This window comes from Micromys minutus (genome assembly GCF_963924665.1).
Source record: "Micromys minutus genome assembly, chromosome: 1".
In the NCBI taxonomy this organism is placed as follows: domain Eukaryota; kingdom Metazoa; phylum Chordata; class Mammalia; order Rodentia; family Muridae; genus Micromys; species Micromys minutus.
Window position 1 is genome coordinate 234,535,406 of NC_137969.1, and position 26,889 is coordinate 234,562,294.

Here is a 26,889-nt window from a genome sequence, read left to right on the forward strand (position 1 = left end):
CAGTCCCATGGCTTGCCAGTCTCAAGTAGTGTCTATGTGGTCAAGGTCTAGCTTTGTTCCAGGAGCTTTGCTTCTACTGCGCTGTTCTGACATGCAGAAGTAAAGTTTTGGCTGATATACGTCCCAAGTTTCAAACCGTCCATTTTAACCTTTTCAGTTTCTTTTGTCTTATTTATAAAAGGAAAGAAGCAGCTCTTCACCACTCTGCATCTCCAATGGCTTTGGAAAATATATAATCTCTTCCATTAAGATTCATAATGCCATCCTTGAGATGAAATTTCCACTTATTTTTACTTCTGTGTATCTAAACAAAAATTAAGAATGCAAAAGATGTAATAGAAAAATACAACAAAATCTCATTCATAATAAAAACCACAAGTTTTGTATTATATAATTACTATATTTGAAAATTGAACATTGAAAAAAGAAAGTTAAAATTTTCTGAGTGTTTGGCAAAAAACATTCTGTAGATTTAATTTTAAAAACAATTTGTTTACAGCTCTCAGTAATTTGTATTCAAATAAAATAGTTTTGAGTTATTTGCAAACAATACAAATGTGGCCTTATTTCTGTTACTAAAATAAACTCTTAACAGTACTTTCAAAACCTAATATGGACCTTTTCCATAATAATGCACATAAAAATGCTCACTGGATACACATTTCTGAGACTCAAAAATCCTATGGCCTATCCTCTTAGCGCAGACACCCTCTGGCATATTTATAACAAATAGCTATTCAATGTCCATCTGATTACAATTAAAAATTTGTCTAGACTTTACCTTACCCTAAAACCTGTTTCCTCTTTGACTTACTGATCTTAGCACTACCTTTTGATATAAATAGTGCTTTGTGCATGTGGAAATCTTGCTCTAGACTCATTAAACTTTCCTCATTAAAGCAAAACAAAGAATAATGTTAGAATAAAAGTAGAACACAGACTCCCACTCAGTAAGAAGTCCAGAAGCTCAAAACTGAAGTCAATATTTAAATGCATTCCTTTCCTAGCCTAAGCCCTTCAGGTAAAATTTCTAACAAAGATGAGACCTCACACTAATACCATTCTCACCAATTCACCAACAGTTCTTGTCACTCTATCAGCATTTAAACTAAGTCATGACGTGTCAAGGCACCAACTTCATTATCCCTTCTGTTCTTAAAAATGACTCACTGTTAAAAGACAAAGCTTAGGTCTCACAAAAGTCCTAAAATATCAAGTTGGCTCAAACCACATTTATTCCTCACTTTTAAATAACCCAGGCTACCCCACCATTTATGAGAGTAGCACTCATTCTACTCTTTTGGTCTTTCTAAGTCTTCAAATACAACTCTGAAAACTAGTGAAATCGGTATTCACTAGGCTGTGCAAACCTACTCATGTTTTATTAGTTTAAAACATGAATGAATCTGAAAGCAAGACAAACCAACTTTAGTAACACTTAAAAATTGGATATAGCTTATCAAAGGAGAATATACTATTCTCTTAAAACAAGAAAATACTTTGAGGGATATTCTTTAGTCGAGCTCTTGTCTAGTAACCTGCCATCATGAAACTGTGTTTTGGGTATTTGGCTGCAAACAAGTGGCTACAAGGAACGTGAGTGAAGTTTCTGGATGACAAGAGGCAGCTGGGAGAGACGACCAGAGAGAGTCTGCCAGTGAGAAAAATATAATGTTAGTTCCATATGGCCCTATGGTGCTGGAGCTAATGCCAGGGAGCCACTTGATTGGGGGAATGGAGGGGTTGGGGGGGACAGACACAGGACCCCACAAAACTCAATAATCAATTTCCAAACAGCTTGGTTTAAAACTTTCTTGAACAGCAAAATATGTAAAATTTTAAGAAAGTTTGTAAAACTCATCAATTGGATCTTTTCAGATTCAAGGGAGCTGAAGTTTATGAAAGAAAGTTATCGCATTGGTTTCTTCATTGGAGGCAGAAGGGCTGTTACAAGGTGACGTCTATGAATAGAAAACTGATCATCATCTCTCAGTGTTTTATCCATTGCCATTATCATTTGCAATACTAAGGAATTAAGTTCTATTCGTTCTACTCAAACAACTGTGAGGCAATCACAATGAGTCCTTTCACACTGCCTATAAAAAGTCAGGAAGTCAAAAAAAAAAAAAAAAAAAAAAAAAAAAAAAAAGCAAAGGCCAAAAAGTGAAAGCCTCAGTCCTTCTTAGGAAAAAAAAAAGTGTATAGCACCCTCTTAGAGTGGGGTACACCTAGACCTTAAATCATTAAGAATTCAAGAGCTAAGAATATAGGCTTATGGCAATTTTTGGTATTTGAATATTTTTTATTATGTTTAATCTATACACACCAAGAAAACTTTAACTATTTCCATGTTATGTTCTGTTCTACATATACTCTATTCTTATGGTAACTAGTAAGATTTCAATGCATACTATCAAACCTTTAAAAAAATCAAGTGCTGACAAAAATATATTCATATAGTTTTATGTCAAAATGCTTTTAAAAATCTGTACATGTATCTCTCTTTTTTAAATAAAGTTGTAAGAAAAAATAAATATATATATAAAAATTTAAAAAGAAAAAAAGCCATCCTAGACTTGCTATACATGGAGATCCTGGTCATCCTGCGTGGTTAAGTAAAACCTGGTCTCAGGAGTAAAAGAGAAACACAAATAGAGGCAGCCATCATCTGCCTTTCAGTAAGGCTGAAAAGATGATGTAGAGAGATTACAGTAAAAACAATGCTCACAACTGAATGTGAAGCCCTTACCTTATCGTACTGGCATACAACAACATTTTCTGTGTCAAAGAGCTCCTGCCCTTCCTCGTCACTCACATCATCTTCACTGTTGAGGGGCTCCTGCAAATAAAAGGAGAATTTATACACAGACATAGATCTCATGTATTGCTTGCTATAAAGTTTTCTGTAACATTTATTGACAAAGGTACTGTGGCTTTGATGTTCTCTGAGAAGGATGTCAGGTGTGTATCTGGACACACTGAATGCAGTGCTGTCAATGCTCAAGGTTTGCCTACGTTATTTCAGCAAAAACTTAAGAAAAGTTAAGCTTAGAACTCTTACGACTCAAAGGGGGTTAACATTTATTACCTTTGGAGCTCATTAAAAAGCACTGTCTGCTCATGGAGAAGACCAGAGGTCAATGCCCAGCACCCACAATAGCAGCTCACAACCATTTCTAACTCCAATCTCAGGGCACCAGATGCCCTCTTCAGACCTCCTGGGTACCAGGCACTCCAGGAGTAAACGAAACACACATGCAGGCAGATAGTCATGCAAATAATCTTTTAATTCGTCTTTATTCATTAATAAGTTCACAAGATAAATGCTCTTGTTTCAAATGCCTAGAAATAAACCTGAGAAGATATGATGGTTTCATGAGGTCATGAGATTATGTACAGTTAAGAGGAAAAAAAATGACATTGAAGAAGAAAGCAAAGAACACAGCTAGTTTGCAGTTTGGCCTCAGGGCTATACTAAAGACTAAGATCTTAAATGCCAATCAGTACTATTTGTCAATATGATGACATGGTAGGGAAAAAAAAATCCTTAAGATTTAAATTACTCTTAAACGTAGAAGATGAAACATCTCAGGGTCAAAAGTAAAACCAAAAGAGGACAAAATAAGGTTAAACTTCATTTGTGGTGTAAGACAAAAGCTTTAACTCAGATTTAAATGAAGACGGAAAAGACAAAACAGGTAGAAAGGAAAATAATCAAAGATGTTAAAGCCTAGGTGTATGCCACTCACACATAGGGGTGGATGACATATATACTCTTTCAACAGAAATGGCTATGTTAAGTGGAAAAAACGATAAAACCGTTTAGAATGTATGCTTCCTATCTCCATAGCTCCAGAGCACTCCACCAACCTTACCCATAAGCAATCATTCTCTATTCCCTCCTGTCTCCTGGCAACCATAAATCTGCTTTCTGACTTCATGAATTTGCCTGTTCTATATACATAAATAAAGCAATACAATTTGTGGGTGTTTGCACTGTGCTTTTTGGTGTTCGATGTATACTCATGTAGCAGTATAAACAGTACTTCATGCTCCCTTACAGCCAAATGCTATTCAGCTGTATAGATATGCCACATTTCCTTTTCCACTCACTAGCTATTGAAGACAGTAAGGATGCTTGTATTGTTTGAATAGTGACGAGTATCACTGTGAGCACTCATGTACATATTTTTATATGAACTCCTGTTTTCAATTATTCCCTATATGCATTTGCAAGTAAAACTTAGCAGCATACGGCTAATTCTCTCCTTAACTCTGAAGAACTACCACTACACTGTTTTCTGTGAAAGCTGCACACTTCTTATTCACACCAGAAACACACACACAAGAGTTCTAATTTTTCCAAATCCTCACAACTATTTATCAACTTTCTTTTAGAATTACACCACTGTGGGTTGGAGAAATGGATGGGCGATTAACAGTACTAGCTGCTTTTCCAGAGGTCCTGGGTTCAATTCCAGTACCCACATGGCAGCTCACAACCATTTATAACTTTAATTCCAGAGATCTGACACCCTCTCTTCTGGCCTTTATAGGCAATGAATGCACGTGATACAAGAAAATACATGTAGGACTAAACAACCATACATATAACTTTTTTAAAATTTTAGTTTTCCCAAGTAGGTATGATGACCCCCAATTGTGGTTTAGATTTCACTTCCCTAAAGACTAAACCTGCTTAAGAAAAGAAAACCACATCTACTATTACAGTTTCTGAGGGTCAAAAGTATAATAAGCACAGCATAACAAACTTTCCCTGTTCAGTCTCACACAGGTTAAAATTTATGGTATCACAAGACATATTGTCACTTGAACCTTTGGGTCTTTTCCAAGCTCACTCAGGTGGCTGGCAAAACTGAATTGCTTAAAGTTGTAAGACTGAGACTTTCGTAGATGCTCTTGAGCTGAGGGATAGGTAGTTCAATGGCAGAATATAGTAACAAGCAGCAAATACCCAGATGCTGTCCATGGTGTCATACGCCTTTAATCCCATCACCCGGGAGGCGGAGAATACATGTCTATTACACAAGCAAGCTGGAGAAATACAATATAAATGTCACTTAAGGAAGAACTAAAACTGTGGGAAAGGGTTAGAAATAATGCTAACCATTTCAACATAGTAAAAACTTTAGTAATAAGTAAATACATAAAAAGCAACTGAAGCTTCTAAGTATTCAGGGAAGTCAAATTAAAACCAAACTAAGACACCATGCTTCAGGCTGGGAAAAAAAATTAACAGTCTGTCACTATCAGGAATAGATACCACGTTGACGTCTACAAATTACAAAAAACAAAAACAAAAAACAAAAAATGGCAGGATAGACTCAGTACAGTTAAGCTGGCAAATCCATGTTCATGTGTAATAATAAAAGAGAAACACAGGAATTCCCAGAACACAAGCCACCCAAAATATTCAATGGATCCAAAAAAAGGATAATCAAATTATAGTACAACCAACAGTAAGCATCCACCTCTCTCTGCCTCTGAAAAAACTGCATATAATTTGTCTGCTTAGCACCAAATGCAAGAGAATGATGAGTACCTTTTCTTTTCAAGGCTTTTATAGAAACTTACTTCTTCCACCTGCCCATCTTCAGCTCCATCTTTCTCTTTATCTTCTTCCTCATCATCATCATAGTCTTCTTCTTCATCTTCATCTTCCTCAGAAGATGTATCCCCCGTTCCGTCAACTTGCAGCACCAGTGGAGCTTGCTGTTGAGCGGGCTGCGCCTGTGGCTGCTGCTGTCCAGCTGCAGGCATCTGTGCTTGTGCTGGTGTGGGTGCCGCCACAGTGGTAGGAATGACCTGAGTCTTATTCCCTGTAAATAAGATTTGCTGTGGCTGGATGATGACGCCTGTCTGTGGCGAGATCCCGCCAGGAAGTGGGGCTAGGACCTACGGCAAATAAAACCACTTATTACAAACGGTTAGAGGGCTCAAAAATTCAAAACTGAATTAAAAATAATTCCGTTTTAAACATGAGAAATGTGCACTGGGCTTGAAGGCATATAATCTTAACTCAGAGTAAGGTTGTTTTTGACTGCTGTGCACATATTAACTTGTGGGGGGGGCACAAAAGAAAGACACAACTACAGCAGAGGCAGAAGCCAAAGAAAATGGATAGCAAGGGAATGGTAGATAAACCTGCTTTACCTGCTGGATAACAGGTGCTTGTACTCCACCAGGCTGCATTTGTGGAATAACTTGCTGTTGCAGAACAACTGACTGCTGAGGCTGAAAGATATACTGGGCACCATTGGCTGCTCTGACCACCTGAAGCAGCTGACCTAAGGCAAAAAAGAATACAGTCCAAATTGCTATTTCAGCAACAATTAATACACAAAGAAATTTATATTGCTTTCAAGTCAAAGAACCTAGAAATTACCAAGCTAAAAGACTAAGCATTTTACTAAAGGCTATCAACTATACATGTTGATAAATACTATACTACAACCATTACTGTTCCCAGGGAATCTAATGGCCTCCTCTGGCATCCCAAGGAACTGTAAGCATGTGGTGCACAAGCACACAGCAGGCAAAATAGCCAAACACACAAAATTTAAAACTAAAATTAAAAAAGATCTTCTGATAGCCTTAATTACTTTTCATCACATGGTAGCAGTCAAAGAAGAGCAGTAAATGGAATCAGATTGTTTCAATGGTTGTTTTTAAACATTAAAGACACAGAGGTATAATATTTTATTTATAACTTGTACCAAAGCACAAGGTTTGCTTAAATTTTTCAACATGCAATGAAAATTTGCTGAGCCAATTACAATGCCAAAATTATGACCAAATAATATATGCATCGCCATTTATGTTCCTTTAGATATAACAGCATCCTTATAAAAGTGAGCAGAAACATGCAGCAAGACAAAACCCTAATTGGTTCCTCAAATTTAGAAATTAACAAATAAAAATAAGAAAAATGACGGATATTAGCCCAAGTAACAGTCTACATAAGTTTTCCAAAAGATATGATGAAAACCATATTATTAATGCAGAGACTCTATGTCTAACAGAATACAACATGTAAGCTCTTCAGGCCCTGTGAAATGTTCGACCTGGTCATCACAAATATAACATTTAATTCATCTGGCAAGACAGATGCTTAGTTTTTAAAAAAAAAAAAAAAAAAAAAAAAAAAGCTCAGTATACCATTTCTGCACAATCCTGCTTCTTCAGCAAGGTTCCCTTCAAGAACAAAAGCTCTATCCCTATTTTTTTTTAAGCAGTGTCTCAGCTGGCCTCAAACTTACTATGAAACTAAGACGGACACTGAACTTCTAATCCCCTGACTCCAACTCAAAACTGCTGGGATTACATGCTACCAAACCTGGCTATAGTTTCCATTTTCTCAACTATATCCTCAAGAAGAATTACAGTTCTCTATTTTATAGCTCTTAAATTATTTAAACAATCTAAACCAAAAGCTAAAACAAGTGTATTGTTTTCCTTCTTCAGTGACAATAAACATTGAGTTACCTGATGTAAGTTCTGAACAATATTTCAAGCTGCTTCTCATATTTCTATTACCTGAATTTGTTAGTATCTGCTGAACAGGAGTCACGCCTGCAGGGAGTGCCAAGGTAGCAGCTGTGGCAGCAGCACTCTGGAATAATAAAAACAAAGGAAGAAAAGTCATACCTGCTCATGCACTGAACAAGATCTTAGTCTATTTGCAGTGCACTTCACCAGTACTTGGATGACTGAAAAAGCATTCTGGGAACAGGTTAAGTTACATGTGGCACAAGAAAGACAACACAGCCTAAATAACATATTGAAGTATTTCAAGAAAGGAGGGGTCTAATTGTTTAATTCCCTTAAGAGAATTTATTCTAACTAACCTCATACAAAAGCTTCTTTTGTTCCTGATTCAAGCTCTCACAGTCTGAGCCTAACTTGCATGTTTTTAGAAATATATGCGGGCTGGAGAGATGGCTCAGGAGTTAAGAGCACTGACTGCTCTTCCAGAGGTCCTGAATTCAATTCCCAGCAACCATATGGTGGCTCACACACCATCTCCAACAGGATCTGAAGGTGTGTCTGAGGACAGCAACGGTGTACTCACATACATACATAAAATAAATAGAAATGTCTGCGCTAACAGCCATGTGGTACATGCGAGACCACCATTCCATTATTACTAGATCATGTACTGAGAACCGGTTTTTGGTTGCTTACACCCAATTTCATGCTCATCACTTAAGGCCAAAGTCAAATCATCCTTGTATTTTGGTTTTCTACATTACTGGAACAGGTCTCAGAATTCTTTGGTTTCTGTAACTGGCAATTCTAAGATGTCACATTATCTAAAAGGAACAGGAACACATTGACACAATAATCCAGGTAACATATGCAATAGGTTAAGTATTTCCTAGCCCAAATATTGAAGCCAGATCTATCTGAATTTTAAATATCTTTCCTAAATTAAGAAATACTTGTAGGTGTACACACACCCTAGATGTGTGAGCCCTTTTTTCCCTTTTTTTCTTAAAGTAGATCTTGCAAGTAATCCTCTCTTGCCTAGAATTTACTGCCCAGACAACTTCATCTTCAACTTGAAGTAATTCTCTTAAAGCAGCTGCCTTTGCTTCCCAAGTACAGGGATCAGAGGTATGTACCAACATTTGTGGTCTCTTTTTTTTCTTTCATTAGGACGGGGTAGCCTCAACCAGTAATCCTCCTGTCTTTGCCTCCTGAGAAAAGGGATTCCACAGTACCCTATGACAGCTCCAGTGAGACTGAGTTTTGATTTAGTTCTTCTGAAGACTTCTTTTTTCTTCTTGCTTGCTCCAGAAGGTTTCTATCACTGTTAGCTGAATTTTGTACTTTTAAATATTGTTATGCATCTCACTGTAACTTCATTTAGGAAGCTTTTATTCCATTATGTTTAGATATTCCAAGACGCACAACTGTTAATTATTGTTTAATTTATAAATTTTTAGGAAACCAACATTTAGACTGAGTTTAGTTTAAGAAAATAAGTATATATGCTTTAGAGAAACTGCTGAGAGGGGAATGGAGATGACTTCTGTGCAGTTCAGGAGCAGGAGATGGCGTGGGGTTAAGAGCGTTTACGTCCCTTGCAGAGGATTCAGGTTGTATTTATTCCCAGCACCCACATGGCAGCTCACAACCATCTTCACCTCCATGTCCAGGGGATCTGACACCCTCCTTTGTGTTCTACAGGCACCAGGCAGGCATGTGACATACAAACACACATGCAGGCAAGCAGTCATACACGTAGGAAAAAAAGAACATTTTAAAACAATACAAATAAAAGTAAAAACTGGAGTTGCTAGCATATGAAGTTGCAGGGGGTCACGTGGCTAACAAGTGACCCTGCTTCTTAGATGCCTGTACATCACGGCGGTGAACTTTTATGGTTCACAGTTGCCACTCAGAAAGCCAAAGTGTAAAAATATTTTCATTGAAAATCAAAAACCTCATTGCTAGCAATACTTATACAGACCAAGAGACTATTTCCCTCCTTAGTAATAATTTTGGTTTATTTTAAAAATAAAATGTCACAACTGAGAACACACTCGTTCTATGAAAATAAGTTACTTGTGATAAAGCACTAAATCACTGTGCTTCTGTGTTTCTGTGTTTCTTTTCAACATTAAAGATCTGGTCACATATTTTCAAAACCTGAAGGGCTTCTTTCACTTCAGTTAAACACTCTGATGTACCTGATGAGAGACTACAATCCTTAAATGTGAGATTAAGAATGGGATATTCAGTGTACCTATCCACCTGAAATACAACAAAATTCTACCATAACGCAACTGCATACAATACATCTTAAGGTATAAATTTAAAGATTACAGTAAAGCAAACTGTATTATGCTTAAATCACCACAAAAATTCTCTTAACATATGACTTCAGCAGCACCATCCTTAGTTGGGCGTGCTTGCACATGCCTGTAATCCCAGGACTAGGGAGGCAGAGGCAGGCAGATCTCTCTAAGTTTGAGGATGGTCTAAGGCCCTGTCTCAAAACAAAACAAAACAAAACAAAACAATTCAAGACACAAAAGGAAATGGCTCCCTTGAAGGCTTCAGGAGACGGCCACATCCCCAAAGGTTCAGACTGGCACAACTAGATTTCATGGGTTAAAAAGAAACAGAAGGTACAAGCTAGGGTGGAGGGGTAAAAAAGAAGGGGCACATCTGGGAAGAGTTAGGATGGGGATGAATAGGATTAAAACACATCACATGCAATTCATAAATAACTAATACAATTGAATTTTTAAAAAGAAATAGCTTTCTTAGATTGTCCAAAACAGGTAATTTTCAGCAAGTGCACAAGCTCAGCACTCCTGTACTGACACTGGCCTGACCCACACAGAGGGCTAGTGTCAGGGTGTCTTTGGCTGCTTCCCGACAGCCAGGAACCATCCCCACAGAGTATCTTCGTATTTTTTTAAGAAAATTACATAATTTTATAAATGTTAATTAATGTCTAAGATTAAGATATACTTTAGATTTGTCATTAACAGCTATTTTGCTCAAATTTTCCATAATCTTCTAGTTGTTAAATAACACACATAGGACTAACTGCAATTTTAGATGAAATAAATAAGGCCAATGAAAGTGCTGTGTTCAAGTCTTACCGTAATACTTGAGGCATTCATATGCTGTATCAACTTAGAATCAGGAACAATAACTTGTGGTGCTGTTGCTACACAAATAGAAAAGAAAAAGAAAAAAGTCCATTTACAAACAAGGGTTCTTCAGAGCTGCAGGACGTTACATAATGCCAAAACCTTCTTCACCTTTTTCATCCTTTTTTGTTACATTTTCTTTACAATTTACTTTACATTTACTTTAAAATACTTACAAACTATTTGCTATTTTAGACTTTTTAAATTTTTTTCCTACGGAAAACAGCTAGAATATATTTATTTTATATTGAAAAATATCAATAAAATGATAATCCCTCTGCCAGGCATTGCAATGCATGCCTTCCAGCACTCAGGAAGCTGTTGCGGTAACTGTTACAAAGATGGTTTAACCCTCACTATTAGCTGGCATCATTAGAGCCACATGATATTGGCGGGGTGTACTCATCTCAGCAACAGCCACCCTCCTGGCTCTCTGGTCCCAGAAACCTCGTTCCCTGGCCAGGAATCAAACCCAGGTGGTTTCCTAACCACAGGGGACTGCGCAGGTAGGCAATTGTCTCTACAACCTGTCTCAGTTCTGGAAGCCATGTTAGGCTTCCTATATTTACAGATAATATTGACTATTCTCAGGTTTCTGATGGAGTTGAAAACTAATTATAGTCTCACAGCCTACCCAGGCCATTTAACTTTTAGAGAAAATAACTAATTAGATGGTTTTCAGATAGTATACAAGCTAGTCAGAACTTAACATATACATTTTAAGCCTTTCTTAAACTAGAATAGATAACAAAGTGTTCTATTTAATTCCAAAATGTTGAAATGGGTGCCAGGTGTATTTTATACTTTATAAATTACAAAACGGTAATAGTTGTACTCAGCTTATCTATGAGAAAAAAGTTGTTCTTTTTTTTTTTTTTAATTAAACAAAAAGGGTGAATTGTGGTTGAAATTAGAGGACAGACACCAGATAAGATGAGGCCTGTAACTGGACAGGCAGGAAGTTTTGGAAAGGGAAGCCAAGAGAAGAGAGGCAAGATGGAGGACAAAGATGATCCATCTCTGCGTGGCTCTACAGAGTCACAGGTAGTTATGAGTATCTTATAAGGGATGAATTATTATAGGATAGCTTGTCTTATCTAGGTGTGCAGCTTAAGCAAATGGCTGAGTTTATTTTGTGGACTGTAAATTTGCTGGGATAATCTGAGATAAAACCTTGCTAAATTACAAGTTTCTGGAGCTTTGACTTGGTTGAGCTGGAATGGGCAGTCTATGGCTGGCCCTCTGCCAGGAGAGGAAGACAACAGCTTGTGGCTAGCAAAGGGGGCTGTTGCTGGGACCAGAGAGCCAGGACGGTGGCTGCCTCTGAGATGAATACACCCTGCTGATGCCAGATGGCTCTAATGATGCCAGCTAATAGCAAGGGTTAAACCATCTCTTTTTAATATTTACCACACAACAGAAAACAGAGACAGATAAATCTCTAAGTTCAAGACCAGCCTGGTCCACATAGTAAGGCAGTGTCTAAAAACAACAAACAAATGAAAAAAAACCTACAACATCCTTTTCTAGCAACTTAACAGCTACCATAATCATGGCATTTCAATTAACTATTTATAAAATACAAATCAGTGGTAAAAATTCCTGCTATACACACAGGAGGACCTGCTCTGTGTCTCCAGAACACACATGAAAGCCAGCCACAGAGCAGGAGCACTCGAGTACCAGTGCTCTGTGGAGTAGACGGGGAGCTACCAGGAGGATGAGTCAGGATCAGGACACCTCTAAGCCTGAGGACGGCTAGCCTAGTATAAAGCAGAGAAACAGCAGCATCCTGTCTCCAAGTGGAAAGCAAGGATCAATACCTCAGCTTGTATCCTCATTTCATCGCATGCATGATGGTACATGAGCACCTACAACTGCACGTGTGCACATAAGCATCACACACACACAAGTAAAAATGACAATGTTACCTTAAAAAGAAGTAATTGTTTGACCCCGCAAATTTCAGAGAATACATAGATAATCCCAATATCTTGATATTCTCTGAGTGAAAAAAATCAATTTTAATTTACGATGACCTAAAATCCTACTGCCATGCCTATAGGCAATAGGAGGAACAGTCATCAGAGATGAAAGGGATGCTATTACACAGTAGAAACTTAAAGAGGTATATACAGCGGGTGAGAGGGCTCCATGGGCAAAGGCAGTTGCCACCAAGCCTAAAGACCTATGTTATCCTTAGAGGCCACATGGTAGAAGGATCCGACTCCTACTAGTTGTCCTCTGACTGCCACATGCATACCATGGACTACCATTCCTCCACACACACAAAATTAAGTAAACAAATCTTTTTTTAAAAAAAAAAAAAAAGGATATTCAAAATCTATTAGCTCTAAATAGTACAGCAAACCATACAGGCTTTCCGCCACATTAACTATTCACTGCGCATTTCACATACTCTCCAAGGAAGCAAACGACACTGACAGTCGCCACCTTAAACTAAGTTCTCATCCTTGCCAGTCAAGTTCACCTGACTGATATTCAGAAAATGTAACTCAAGAGATTTTTGTCATGTAAAAAAAACTATGTATAATGGCTCAAGATCCTTTTTTGTTTGGGAGTTTTTTGAGACAGTTTTCTCCTACTGTATGTATAACCCGTATGTCCTGGAACTTATTCTGCAGACAAGGCTGGCCTTGAAATCAGAGATCTACCTGCCTCTGCCTCCTGTATGCTGGATTTAATGGTATGGTAGATTCTCAATCTTTCCATACTTTCTTCAGCTGTGAAATTGAGCTAAAAGCTATTCTGCAACACCCAATGAAGGTTAACAAAACAGGACCTATAACATGATTTGAATATTGTAAATATGAGTCTATAAATGAGTTTTTTCTTTCTTTAAATCAAGCATTAAAAGTTGGACTAAAATTTCAGTCTACCAAACTTATAAAACTTCTCCAATCTTAAAGATACATGAACAAACAAAACAACAACAAAAAAAAAATACCTTATATTAAATAATGAATCCCTTCATAAATAAGTTTGTCTAGGTAAAGATCCCCATTTTTTTTTAAATACAATATATACAAAATGTGGAATGTGGGTCCTTACCTCCAACCTATGTGACACAAGGTTTCTTTGTAGTGCTTCTGGTATATATAACAAGTTAGCTGGCCCATAACCTTCTGGGAATCTGTCTCTACTACCTACTTCCCACAGGGACACAGGAACTCCTTCTGACTTTATGCTCTTGGGACTCTACGTCTCTTTACCTGGTCCCTAGCTCAGCTCATTCACATATTATAGCTCTCCTCCCAGGGACGCTCATCATAACTTCTCCCTTTATTATTCTGTTTTGCAGGCAAGACCTCAAGAATCCCAGGCTGGCTTCCAACTCACCCACGATATGACTGAAGATGACTTTAAACATATCTTATCCTGCCTCTTCCTAAAAGTTAGGATTACAAACATGCTCCACAATGACCAGTTTATGCAGGGGTGGGTATTGAACCCACAGCTTCATGTATGTTGGGCAAGCATTCTACCAGCCAATAGAGAAGAAAAAGAACGATCATATAGACCGCCTGATCCCAACGTCTATTTTAAAAAGGTGATGGATCCATAAACCTCAAAAGTCAAAGGAATACTTTCAAAAGACAAGTGTAATTTGTAAGCCACAACAGGGACCTCTAGCCCCCTCACCTTGCTGTGATGCAGGAATAAGAACCTGTTGGGTCTGTGCTTGCTGAGGTACCGTTTGTTGAGGTTGCGCTTGCTGGTGGTGGTGGTGGTGGTGATGCTGCTGCTGCTGGGGTTGATGCTGCTGCTGAACTTGCAACAAAAGCTGCTGTTCTTCTGAATGAAATCCATCCACTGCCCTAGACTGCATTAGTTTATTCTCCCACAACTAAGACAAAGAACAGTAAAGACTTCTCAGTTAAAGAAAACTCTGGATATATGGGCAAACCATTATATTATCAGATGTCTGTAAATTTCTTCCATTATAAGAAATAATACGATCACACACACTAAAAAATTAACCTTTAATTCTTACCCAAGTTTTATATAAGGAAAATAAACCTTAATCACATCTCATGCTTATTGTACTGAAGAATATTTTTTACATTCCAAGAAGTTTTCTAGAGTAATTCCTCAGTTAGCAGATATTATTGAACAGAGTTCACAGAGTCAATCCCTGAATAATCATAGCTTATCTTTTTTATTTCAAAATCATTACTAAATTGCTTTTATGAAACTTTGCTCAGTGCAAATTTTCTATCTCTTCAATAGGAATCAATATGAGAAATATTCATCCATCTGTCCTCAATGAGAATGAGAAATAAAGGCACTCTACATTAAGACAGGCCAACTTTCCTTTCTATTTGTCTAACCCTGTATGTTAAAGAAAGTGAGGCTGAATGGTTATCCCAATACTCAGCAAGCACCTCTTGAAATGATATGAAAGACTATCACTTTCTACTTAGTCACTTCTATAAGCTGAATATATCTAACCTAAAAACTCAAAATCTGCAATGTTCTAAAATCTGTACCTTTTGACTCCTGACAGGACGTCACCACAGGAAAATTCTACCTGATGAAATTTTATTTTATGCACAAAACCATTAAAATAGTATGTAAAATTAATTTCTAGCCATGTATAAAAGGTGTATGTGAAGCATAAGAGAGCTTTACTGCTTATTACGTGCAAGAATTTCAAAGTCTGAAAAAAAAAGCAAAAAGACAAAATTCCTAGGTTGCTGATACTGTTCAGATTAGGGATACAACTTGTATTTTCTTATTTCACCACAGGGTAAGTTCTATAATGGGAAGAGAGGGGAGGGAGAGCCACCCAAGAGAGGAAATGAAAACATTTCCAGCTATTTCATTCTTCCCATAACATACGTGTGTTCTCTTATGTTTATTGTTTAATTTAGAGTGTCACTCCTATAAGAACTTATCCAAGAAAGTAAAATTGTGCCTCTAAAATGCAAAGAAAGCAATGTGGTCAGTTTTACACTCATCCATCTGTTTGTAAGTCCAGAACCTACTCCTGAGATATTGCTAACTCAGAAGTTTCTTCAGGATCCTTGCAGAAGCTGCTCTTATTATACTCAAATTCAAAAATCTCAAAAACCCCTCATCTTTCCCTCTCTACATGACCTAGATTTATGATTACTTGCCTTTCCAGCAGTGTTCTGAAGAATGAAGTAAAAGTCAGTTTCACAGTAGAACTACTTCCCTAACAAGCCCAATACTTAAATGCCTGAAATCTGTACTTAAAAAAATACCAACCTCTATGTTATCAGAGTTTAAAGTCAGTGATCACTGGATGTTAGCTGTTATTACTAATGCAGTAGTGGCTTTAATTAGGTAACAGCATTACATCAGAGGCTGAAAAACCAGTTAATCCTGGTTTGTCTACTAATGTGAGTCAACCATGTAACATTCACAGTACTGAGGAGACAGAGGCAGGCAGATCTGTGAGTTTGAGGCCAGCCTGGTCTATATAGTTAAGACCAGGGCTCCATGGGGGTAGGGGGGGTCAATAATATATTTTTTTTATGAATAATATCAAATTGAAAAAAAAATGCAACAGAAGAAACAGTTTCTGTATTTTTACTTGGGTTATATAGTATACATAAAAGCTTAAACATTTTCTGCACTGTTAATGGATTAACTTCTAAAATTTAAAAACACATCTTCTGCTTAACTGTAATAATATAAAGACTAAGTTATATTAATCTGCATAATTTGTATACGATATATATGTATATAACCCATAATACAGTCACCCGTATATTTGTAAAAATAGCCCACATCCCAACTGGAAGTCTAAAACCATACTGAACTCAAGTATGATTTTCCCTTGCATACATACATACCCATGATAAAAGTTTAATTTGCAAATTATATACAGTGCAATAAAAGAGAACACCTATAAAAATATTGTATGATAAAAAACTATGTGGTTGTGTTCTCTTTCTCAAAGTACCTTACTGAATGCCTACAGCTTCACCTGGGGATATGAAATACAATGTCCATGTGGTAAGATTTAGGTGAAGTACACACACACTGGTAGGTTATCTGAACATACACACTCTAACACTGCACAGGTATTCTGGCAACTGGGTGGATAGTAAATGATTAATGGAGGAGTTGCATACGCAGAATGAATGGATAAGCTGGGCAGAGAAATGACTCACAAACTGGATACTATGTAACCAGCTGAAGAGAGATGTCATCATTCTGGTCAGAATGCACACAACCTACAACTCACAATTTACTTATTTCTGGATTATTTCACTTAATATTTTCCTAACAAAGCTAAACAAGGATAACCAAAACCTTAAGATCAGGGATCTGGAGAGAAGGTTTAGTAGTTAAAAGTACTTGCTGCTCTTGAAGAAGTCCCAGGTTCAACTACCAGTACTCTCATGACACCTCTCAATCCTTTTGCAACCCCAGTTCCAAGAAACCCAAAGCTATCTATCCACTGGCCTCCACAAGTACCAAGCACAAACATGCAAGCAAAACACCCACACACATAATAATTTTTAAAAGACTAGATAAAGGAAAACTAGTATACTATTTTTAAAAGCAGCAGCTTGGTCCTATTCTACTATCCCACTTAGTCAGACTCCGGAGCAGAGGCTTAGTATGGCCTATTTGCCACAGACTAGCTGCTACTCTAACGGGTGCTGTATTTCTCAGAGTACTAAGCTACTTTCTGTGAAATAAACTTAGACTACTCCATTGCTCTTAATGTGCAGTTTCTAAAATGAAACCTATCAGAGGCAGTTGGATCCAGGGCTCCAAGGTGAGGTCCTGGTTTGTTGTCGGTGACTTTTTCTGTTTTCTTTTCTTTTGGGGGCTAGGGGAAGTTACTTCCTGTACTATTAAAGATAGTACTACTTTTGAATGAATTCCGTCATTAAGACATTATTTTACTCGGGACTTAACAAGTAACTAGGAAATTTACCAGCCATTTAGTATTAAATTAAAATAAACGAATGTTTATTGGAATTCTGTTTTCTGTATAGGATGCTACTGGCATTTGAGACAGAGCATATCTGTATCATATGAGATGGTCCCACAGGAAACGCAACATTCCTCGTCCTTGCCTACTAAACGACAAAGGTGTTGGCTAGTCTTGATACATGAACATGGTCCACATACTGCCAAAAGCTCTGCGGGGTTGGGCTAGTCAATCAAGAATGAGAACGTAGCAATCGTAAATGTTCTAGTAACTTAACAAATACAAAAATAATACCATATAACTTAAGCACCAAACTTAAGTTTGATTTATTCGCTCAATGTTTTTATTTTACCTTCATTTTTTAAAAAAAGGTTCATGCATATAACTGCTTTACCAGCATGTATGTATGTCTATTACCCACACAAGTCAGAAGGTATTAGATTCCCTGGAAATAGCTATGAATAAGAGCCTCCATGCGGATACTGAGAACTGAGTGCAGGTCCTCTGTAAGAGCAACAAGTGCTCTTAACTGCTCAGTCATCTCTTCAGCTCTTTAATTTCACTTCACAATTTTAACTTTATCAGAAAGTTCTAGGTTCTAAATATCAGCTGTAAAAATAATGTTACACTGCTTTGGCAATAGTAATTGTAGGAATATTGTAGGAATACAGAATTGTTAAGTATTTCTTTGCTTAAAAAAACTAGAAGGGCTCTTTTAATTTTCTTTACTCCCTTTCCCACAAGTAAACTATTAATTCTGGCATACCCACACTTCAGCAATTTCTACCTAGGTATCTAAAATTGACGTGACAAAAATTTAGTTTCTGTTCCCAAAAAGACTGCGGTGCACGTGTTACTGAGATGGTCTAATAACTAAATTACTTAATTCTACAGAGGTAGTGCATATGTGGACATTATCACCTCCTTCTTCAGAGAAAAAGAACCTGAAGAACAAGAAGTAAGGCAAGTTAGCCAAGATCGACAAATAGAAGGCAAAGCAGGATGATGACAAGGCAGAAGTCTAACCCAGTGTTTCTGAGCACTGTGCCCACTACTGCCCTGGCCTCACCCTATGGTTCTCACTTCTCGTTTAACCAGTTCCTTGTCTATTTTCTGTTTCATTTCCTCTTTGGGGAAGCTATGTTCCCTAACATCTTTTGGAAGCTCTGAAATAAAATTAGTTGTGTATTTTATCCAGAAGCTAGGTACTTTGTAGAAACAGAAGAATCATTTAAAATTTCTAGCCCAACACGCTGCTAGAGAATGTCCACTTCACTGTTTGACTCAAAAATAAATTCTGACCATCCTTTGATAAGGGCACTTAACTAAAAGATGGGAGAAATGTGAATTTACATCTTTTATCTCATGGCACACCTAGGCTCCCACATTTCCACTACCTATTAGCTAAACATTCTTGTCAACGAACAGAAAGCAGGTAATTATTCAACTTACAGTTTAGGTATACAGTGTATCAAGTATCTGTGTATATAATTAGAGTATATTCGTTCAGAAAAGTGTTTGTCAAATGGGCAACTTTGCTACCACTTCCTTAGGGAGAGTAGCAATAAAGACATTTCTGAACACAACTTCAGGGTGCAACTGGCAGAAGTCAGTCATTTGCTAACCTTTTGTATGCAGCTATCAGTCCAATATGTCAAATGCACCAAAACAGAGGACTAAACTAGAGGCATATAACCTCAATTTTCAGACTCCTCTCTAACTGAGGAATCTATTTCATCAGCACGGATGCAAGGGTTAAAGATGTGGCTCACTGGCACAGCACAGCGTTGGCCTGGCTTGTGCAAGTCTGATGAAGAGCAATAGTGGGGCGGGGCAGGGGGTTCCCCCCCAACAGGTGTCTGGAATCACATAATTTATATATTGACTTGCTTGTTTAGATATAGTTAGGTCTGACAGATTGGTTTTATAATTCACTTAGGGGTTTTTGTTTGTTTTCTGAGACAGCCTCACTGTGCAGTCCTCACACTGTACCAGTTCTCCTACCTTCCCTTCCTTAGTTGCTCATTATTTACTTTGAAGAAAACGTCTGAGGTGTCATTCCCATCCAGTCCTTTGCCAATACACATTCCATTAAAATACAGACTATATTTATGCCTTCCCCAAGCTCCCAGAGTTTAAAGTGAGTTTAAGTGAGCCCCTACACATCAGAACTGATCTCAATAACTGAGCTGGGTTTTGTTTGATTTTTTAAATGACATCTCTACAATACCTAACTAATCTTTAAATCTATGCATTCTCACCATGTATCTCAGTTCATATTACACTGTATTTGAAAGCCTTAGCAACCTGGATAATCTGTGAAACAGTTAAAGGAGAAGGGTCTGAGGTAACTCACAAAGCCCATTATAAATCACAAAATGGGCTGGAGAGATTCACTGACAGCTCTTCCCAAAGTCCTGGGTTCAATCCCCAGCAACCACATGGTGGCTCACAACCATCTGTGATGAGATCTGATGCCCTCTTCTGGTGTAGATAGCTACAGTGTACTCATACATGAAATAAATCTTTAAAAAAATAATAATAATCACAAAACACACAATGGATATTAACCTTGTAAGCAAGAAAATCTGAATAGCTCAATGTGGTAATAATCACTAGCCACATGCAGTGATTTAAATTAAGTAAAATTAACAAAAATGTATTCCTCAGTTTCTCTAATCACATTCCAAAACTTAACAGCCACATGTAGCTACGCAGCAGACGACAGACACAGAGCACTTCCATAATTGCAGAAAGCCCTGAACAAGGCTAGTGTCTAACTTTTAAATCTAGGGCACATTCTGAAAATTCTAATGAGGCCCTGAAGAAATTTAGTGCAGAAAATTAAGTTATTCTGGTCTAACAGCTTTAACTCTTATTACAACCCAAAGTATAAAAGTATGCCCCACTTAACAATAACAAAAATAGCATTGATAAGATTTGGGAGCCTATTTGTTATTAAGCAGTTTAGCTAAATATTTAACTGAGTGCCAGCAACATAGGCCAAGTACTACGGTAGAAACTGAAGATTAAATGTTGAACAAGTTACTTTCAAATGTTAGAAACATGCAAATGAAGGCACTTGATTTTTCCAAAACAATGTAATGTTTTTGCCTGGAATGTTAAAACAGCTATAGGGACCAGTCAGAAGAAAGAACTCTCCAAAGTGTCAGCCTAAGAAGCAGGGGAAAATAATAAATACCCCAGATTGACCCATACCATAATCAATTCAAGTTTTTAGGGCTCGTTTCTATACCTCTAGAAATTGTATCTTTTACATAATGTTACAGAGAAGACAAATACTGAGTGCAGCAAAATGAAAAACATTCCCCAGTACACTAAGGACTGAAGTAAGCTTTTCTATTTCATCTTCATATGATTTAGATATTTACGTTGTTCCACACTGTTCCAAACCCCAAAGGAGGCATTCTACGGCTTTTATCTTAAACATCCCATTTCTCTCTCTATAGGAGCTAAGTTATTTCCTTGTTTTTCATGTACTATAGATACTGTATGCTGCTCTGTGCTCTTCCAACTCGTGTTTCATAAGAAGAATTCTAACACATATATCCTTGAGCATTAATAACATCTATATCTCTCTCCAGGTATTTCTCATTTCACTGAAACTTACATTTTTTTCCTTCCTTACATTGACAAACTCTTATAGAATATTCTAGAAGTTGCCCACAGGTGCTTAAAAATATTAAGACATATTTCATCATCACAATAACTCTCAAACTTTATTTAAAATGAGTGCTAAATTCTAGCTTCCACGTCTGAATGGAGAAGACCACAGCTACTAATGTCCCTAAGCACTTATTAGCTGTGATGATTTGAGCACAGCTCTAAGAAGTTGCTCCCAATTTCTAAACCAACAGTTAAAATGTCTTCTCACCTCAGGTCCATTTATCTCTTTTTAATTTTTTATTATTTCGAGTATGCATGATGAAGGGTGTTGTGCAAATGCCAAAGCACAGGTCAAAGGACAACTTTAGAAAATCAGCTTCTGTTCCAATATATAAAATCTCAACCTGCATACCAATGAACTTTTCACATTTACTATGAGCAAAATCTATTAATATATCTTGTACTTTGAATGGATCGTCCAACAATCATTAAAAAGAAGTTATGCAGATCTTTTCAATGTTTACACATTTCACTATGCAGCAGAGTATACATATTTTTAGAATAGTCATCAGCACCATAAATATACCTAAAGCAACTCTGCTGAACATGAACAGAATCTAAAAGAAAGGTATATTAAGTACTGTGCATTTAAGTTGCTGAATTGAGCTACTGACTTTTCTCAGTGTACTATTTTTGTATGTGTGCATGTGGAGCCTTCAGAAGGCTGTTCAATATCTTCCTCCATCACTCTCCACCCTTGCTTAGAGACAGCTCTCACTAAAACCTGAAGTTTCAATCCTGGGATTCAGTTTCCATCCCCCCAACACTGGGGTGACAGGCACATGTGGTCATACCTGCCTTTATGTGGTTCAGATGTGAACTCAGGTCCTCTTAATTACAGAGCAAGCATTCTTACTCGGTGAGTCATTTCCCCAACCATACAAGATGCAACTTTTAAATAAAAGAATAATAAACTATGAAATTTTCAAATTGGGTATTTACTCTTAACCAGTACAAAAATACTCCACACTTTCACCACATTCTACCACCAGGAAACACAAACACTGTATGTATACGTGTGTTTTGCCTACATGAATGTCTATGCATCACTTGTGTGCTGATTAATGCCTGTGGAGGCCAAAAGAGGGCATCTCCTGAGACTGTACTTACAGACTATTGTGAGCCACCATGTGGGTGCTGTGAATCAATCCCAGTTTCTCTGGAAGAACAGCCTGAGGTAAGCACTGAGCTATCTCTCCAGTGCCCACACAAATGCCATTTAAAAAATCTAAGTATTTCCACATAAACCTAAGAGGGAAAACTAGCTCTCAGTGTGTAATACATAATAAGTGGAACATTTAGTATACATAAAGGATTTTACTGTAGTACCTACATTCTTTAATGAAGCACCTATTCAATACTTCCAATACAAACATGTTTTAAAATACAAATACAGTAAGAATACAAAAAAATTAAATACTATTACTGACATGTCAAGAAACTGGACCATAAAATATCACATGTGAACAAGTAAAGGTATTATTAGGCATTTTGATAGGTATTCTCTATTTTTACAACACTTAATCCTGAGAACAACCACCCAATGAGTCTGTACTACCAGTTCTTATCTTAGAGAAAAGGAAACTGAAATACTAGTTATCTACCTACCCAGAGGAAGTGTAAACAGCACAGTTCTAATACCCTTCACTACACTATACTGTCTTTCCTTAAAGTCGAACATTCATCCTATAGAAGTTACTTATTACTGAAATAATCTTTTAAAAAGAGACAAACTCACAGTTTTTAGTTCCATCAGGACCTGTTCATCCACTCCATCATCCAGAAAAATGTCTCGTACATCATTAATAACATCTTCAATCACAGATCTATACAATTTAGGCTTTAAAGGAAAATTAAGAGTCAATAAAAAACTGATTTCAATATTTAAGCAGGTTTTGAGAAATTCTTAATCAAATAAAATATCTAATCCTTAAATACAGCCATTTGGTCAACCATCTAAATTTTATTTTAAATTGTGACTTTAAAATGAAGATACTGTAATCCTAAGCCAGGCTTAGCACTCTGGAGGGAGAAACAGGAGGATATCACAGTTCTGAGGCAGCCTGTATATATACAAAGACCCTGTCTTCAAAACAAAACAAAATATGTATTTTGTCATTACTAAGCTAAATGTGACAGTGATGTCACATTTATAAAAGTGTAAGGCTGGGCAATATAGTCCATAACAAAATTCTTTATGCAAACAGTCTACACGAATTCCACTTCTCATTTCCCGATTGTGACCAAAATGTCTACATCATGACTAATACGTTTCACCTGGTTCCTACCAGCCATGCTTGATTAAGCTTTGTCCCATCTCAGGGCCTCTCCAGTTCCTACATTTGGAAACTCTTCTTCACTGGTCATCTTCTGCTCAGACCCAGCAGTCTCATCAGAATCTCATCACACTAAACTGACCTCGGTTTCTTTGTAACTTCAAGCTATGCCATTAAACTCTATCTACATTGGCTATGCAATTTTAAATTGGTAGGATAAATTTCCAGCAAACCAGATGTTTTACTATTTCTAAAAGCAGCTACCCTAAAACTTTTTCCTTAAAAATTCCAACACTGGCACAAATATTGTTCTTTTGCTACTATTTAATCATTCAGCAACTAACCAAATTCAGAAGCACTGTTGTTGAAGGACAAAAGAAAATACTTTAATTCTCAACTTTACTTGAGGTGGCTTTTGATTTTGCATACAAGGTCATTTAGATCTGTCGTTCTTTTAAAACACAATTTCCCAAACTCTGAAACTGGCAAATTAGAGACTGCATGTAACATTATCAAGGGATTAATTGGAAGGTGCTAATTTTTGGAACATTATTTGGTAACCTGGATGGATTTTTATACTCAATACCATGTTAGCCGCTGGTAAAATTAAAACCACCACTTAATCTTTAATTCTTAAAACCCAGTTTAGCTGCACCTCTTCACTTAACTCTATAAACACATCAACAGATTGTGAGCACAAATCTCACAGGGAAGCTTCATGCCCTGGGTATTAAGAAAACACTACCAAACTCAAGTCCTCTTAGGGATACATTTAATGCGTTTTTCTAAAGCCGAGAATGTGGACTGATCTCTTCCGGAATTGGGGGGGGGGGGGGGCGCGGAAAGCCCATTTGAAAAAAATCTAAAGCGATTTCAAATTAAACTGTATAAATAAATGCAAGGAAAAAGAACAAAAGGCTGCAATTCTGGCCTACTTCCCACGACCAACAAAGGCAGTGCACTCTAGCTGCTACAGCAAAACACACTCGGGTCCGTGACAACAGCCTCCCGGCCACGGAGCGAAATTTCGGCGTGAAAGGAGCCTAGAAATAATCTGAGCTCCGCACGCCGGCGCCTCTCGCCTCGGGAGCACGCACCTCCCAGCCCCGCGCTCAGCAGCTCTCACTATTTAAAGCCGGATCTGGTGTTTAAATGGAGAGGCGGTGACGTAGGCCTGAAAAGCACCTTCCCATCCTGGCAGAGTCTATATTAGAGAGCGGCAATGGCTCTATATAAACAGGGCAGCCAAAGGGAGGAGGACCACAAGGCGCAGGCACTGAAAAGCAGGCTAAGCGGCCGCAGCCATGATGGATCGACCCGAGTCGCCAACGGTACAGTGTCGGGCGGCCGCAGGCTGTTCTGCGGCGTTTGGGACCGGGAAAAAAAAAAAAAAAGCAAAACAAAGGAAAAAAAGCAAAACAAAAAAAATGTGTTTTATTGTCATAATAAAAAAAATCAAGTTGGGGTGGCCTAGTGATCACACTGCGTTGGTAACTCTTTAAAAGGTTATTTTTATGTGACTGCTTTTTGCAAACCTACGTGATCGCAAGTAACCAAAAAAGGGAGCAGCGGGAAGAAGTAGGCAAATTTCAAGGCGAAAGCGGGGACTCTTGGGCCACTCACTGTAGGCTTTGTTTGTTCTGGTGCTTTTGCTAGTCGAAGATACCGCGGGGGTTTTGCTTCCCCTTCGCCATTTTACCCACTGGGGAGGAACCGAGATAAGTGCTTTCCAACCTTCATCTTTTTTTCTTGTCTCCTTTTTTTTGTTTTTTTCCTCCTTCTGGAGGATTAGTAAAATCGGCCCCCATGGAGGCTTCCCAAAGCACCACCTCCAGAGAACCCCAGAAGGCACGCCCGGCCTTGGCGGCATCGCAGAGGCTCCCCAGACGCGGGGCTCGACCCGCGGCCGCTCGGGGGGCTGGTCGGGTCCGAGCCCCGCGTGGGGCTGCCGCTCGCCTGTCCGCGCCCCGGGGTCGGCAGCCAGGGCCCAACGGCCTGCGTGGCCCGCCCCGCGACGCTCCCGGCCTCGCCGCCCTCCGCCCGCCAGCCCGCGGCGCCCCCCCGCCCGGACAGGCCCGCGGCGGGCAGCGGCGGTGGAGGGCGGAGGGGACCGGGTCGGGAGCGCCGCCTCGCCCGGGCCCGCCCCCGCCCCCGCCCGCCCCGGCCGTTGCCTGCCGCCGGAACCTTCGCAGCCCCCGCCGGCCACCGCACCACGTCCTTACCACGGTGTTTGTGTTTGCCGAGTTCGCCATTTCCACACACAACACAAACAAGAGGGAACGAGATATAAAGAAAAAAAAAAAAGAAGAAAAATAAAAAAAGGGGGGGAAACAAAAAAAAAAAACTGAGACCCGTAGGGTGACCCAAGTCACCGCAAGAGTGGGGCAAAAATTTCTCAACAAAACCGATCCAGGAGGAGTAAGAGGCGGGAGACCAGGAGGAGGGGGGCACTCCTCCCGCAGCTAAAAACCTCGAGAATCGCCTAAAGGAAAAAAAGGGGGGGAATAAGCCACGACCCCTTAGGGGGTTAGGGGGCGTCACCCGCTCCCCACTCGGGGCCGAGGAGGGAAACCTACACCGGTCACCGCTCCCCGCACCACCGCTGCCGCCACCGGCTGCAGCTCCAGCCGTCCGGTCCGCCTGCTTCTCCCCTTTATATAGCGAGCCAACTAGCTGCGCGAGCCGCCGCCGTCGCTGCCGCCGAGAGACAGGGCGGAGGGAGGGAGGGGCGGAAAGGGCGGGGGCCGCGGGGGGCGGGGCCGAGCGCGAGACACCGCGAGAACCGCGTGCGCACGCGCGCCGGGGCGTCGCCAGGCCCAGGCTGAGGCTGGGTGGGCGGGGCCGCGGGCCTGGAGTAAAGAAGGCGCGCCGCCGCCTTTTCCAAGTCTCGCGTGACCACGTGGTCGGCACCGTGGCGGAAGCGTTCTGCGGTGGTGGTCCCGGCGCGTTGGCGGGTTGGCCGGGAGGCGTCCCTGGAGGGGACCTGGTTTGTTTAGGGAACCCAGAGTTCAAGGGTACTTAGCACTGCATCGGATGGGCGCGCAGCCGCTCCCCGGAGCAGAGGAGTAGCCGTGGAAGCCACGGGCTCTCCGGAGGGTGGCTGCGGAGGGACGGCAAGTCACGTGGTGCGGCTTTCCGGCTCCCGCGCGCTGGGGCTTGGGACACTTTTAAATGCGAAGTCATCTTTTGATTCGTGAGCTTAGGTCGGACGAGAAGGAAGTTCGCGCCTCTTGCTAGAGAACAGACCTTGTGAAGTTTCCTAAAGGAGAGGAAAGCTTTGTGCTCGGTCTATGCACAT

At 39.3% G+C, this 26,889-nt stretch overlaps 1 protein-coding gene across 1 annotated transcript; it reads right to left on the bottom strand.

Moving 5' to 3' along the window:
- GTF2A1 (general transcription factor IIA subunit 1) lies at positions 1-26,193 on the bottom strand. The gene is made up of 9 exons (XM_080939471.1): positions 25,814-26,193; positions 23,054-23,155; positions 14,355-14,559; positions 10,641-10,708; positions 7,558-7,633; positions 6,175-6,308; positions 5,596-5,916; positions 2,750-2,839; positions 1-304 (listed from the first exon to the last, which is right to left on the bottom strand). The coding sequence occupies exons 1-9, from the start codon at positions 25,841-25,843 to the stop codon at positions 197-199; spliced, it is 1,134 nt and encodes a 377-aa protein (XP_080795597.1). The 5' UTR covers positions 25,844-26,193; the 3' UTR covers positions 1-196.
- Positions 26,194-26,889: the final 696 nt, after the last annotated feature.

What these genes read in the sequence shown, in the direction of transcription:
- GTF2A1 (XM_080939471.1), bottom strand. Translation starts at nt 25,843, where the DNA reads ATGGCGAACTCGGCAAACACAAACACCGTG. An exon ending in TATTCCTGCATCACAGCAAG is followed by an intron (nt 10,709 to 14,354) that starts GTGAGGGGGCTA and finishes CTATTTGTGTAG; the next exon opens with CAACAGCACCACAAGTTATT. An exon ending in AAGCACCTGTTATCCAGCAG is followed by an intron (nt 5,917 to 6,174) that starts GTAAAGCAGGTT and finishes TATTTGCCGTAG; the next exon opens with GTCCTAGCCCCACTTCCTGG.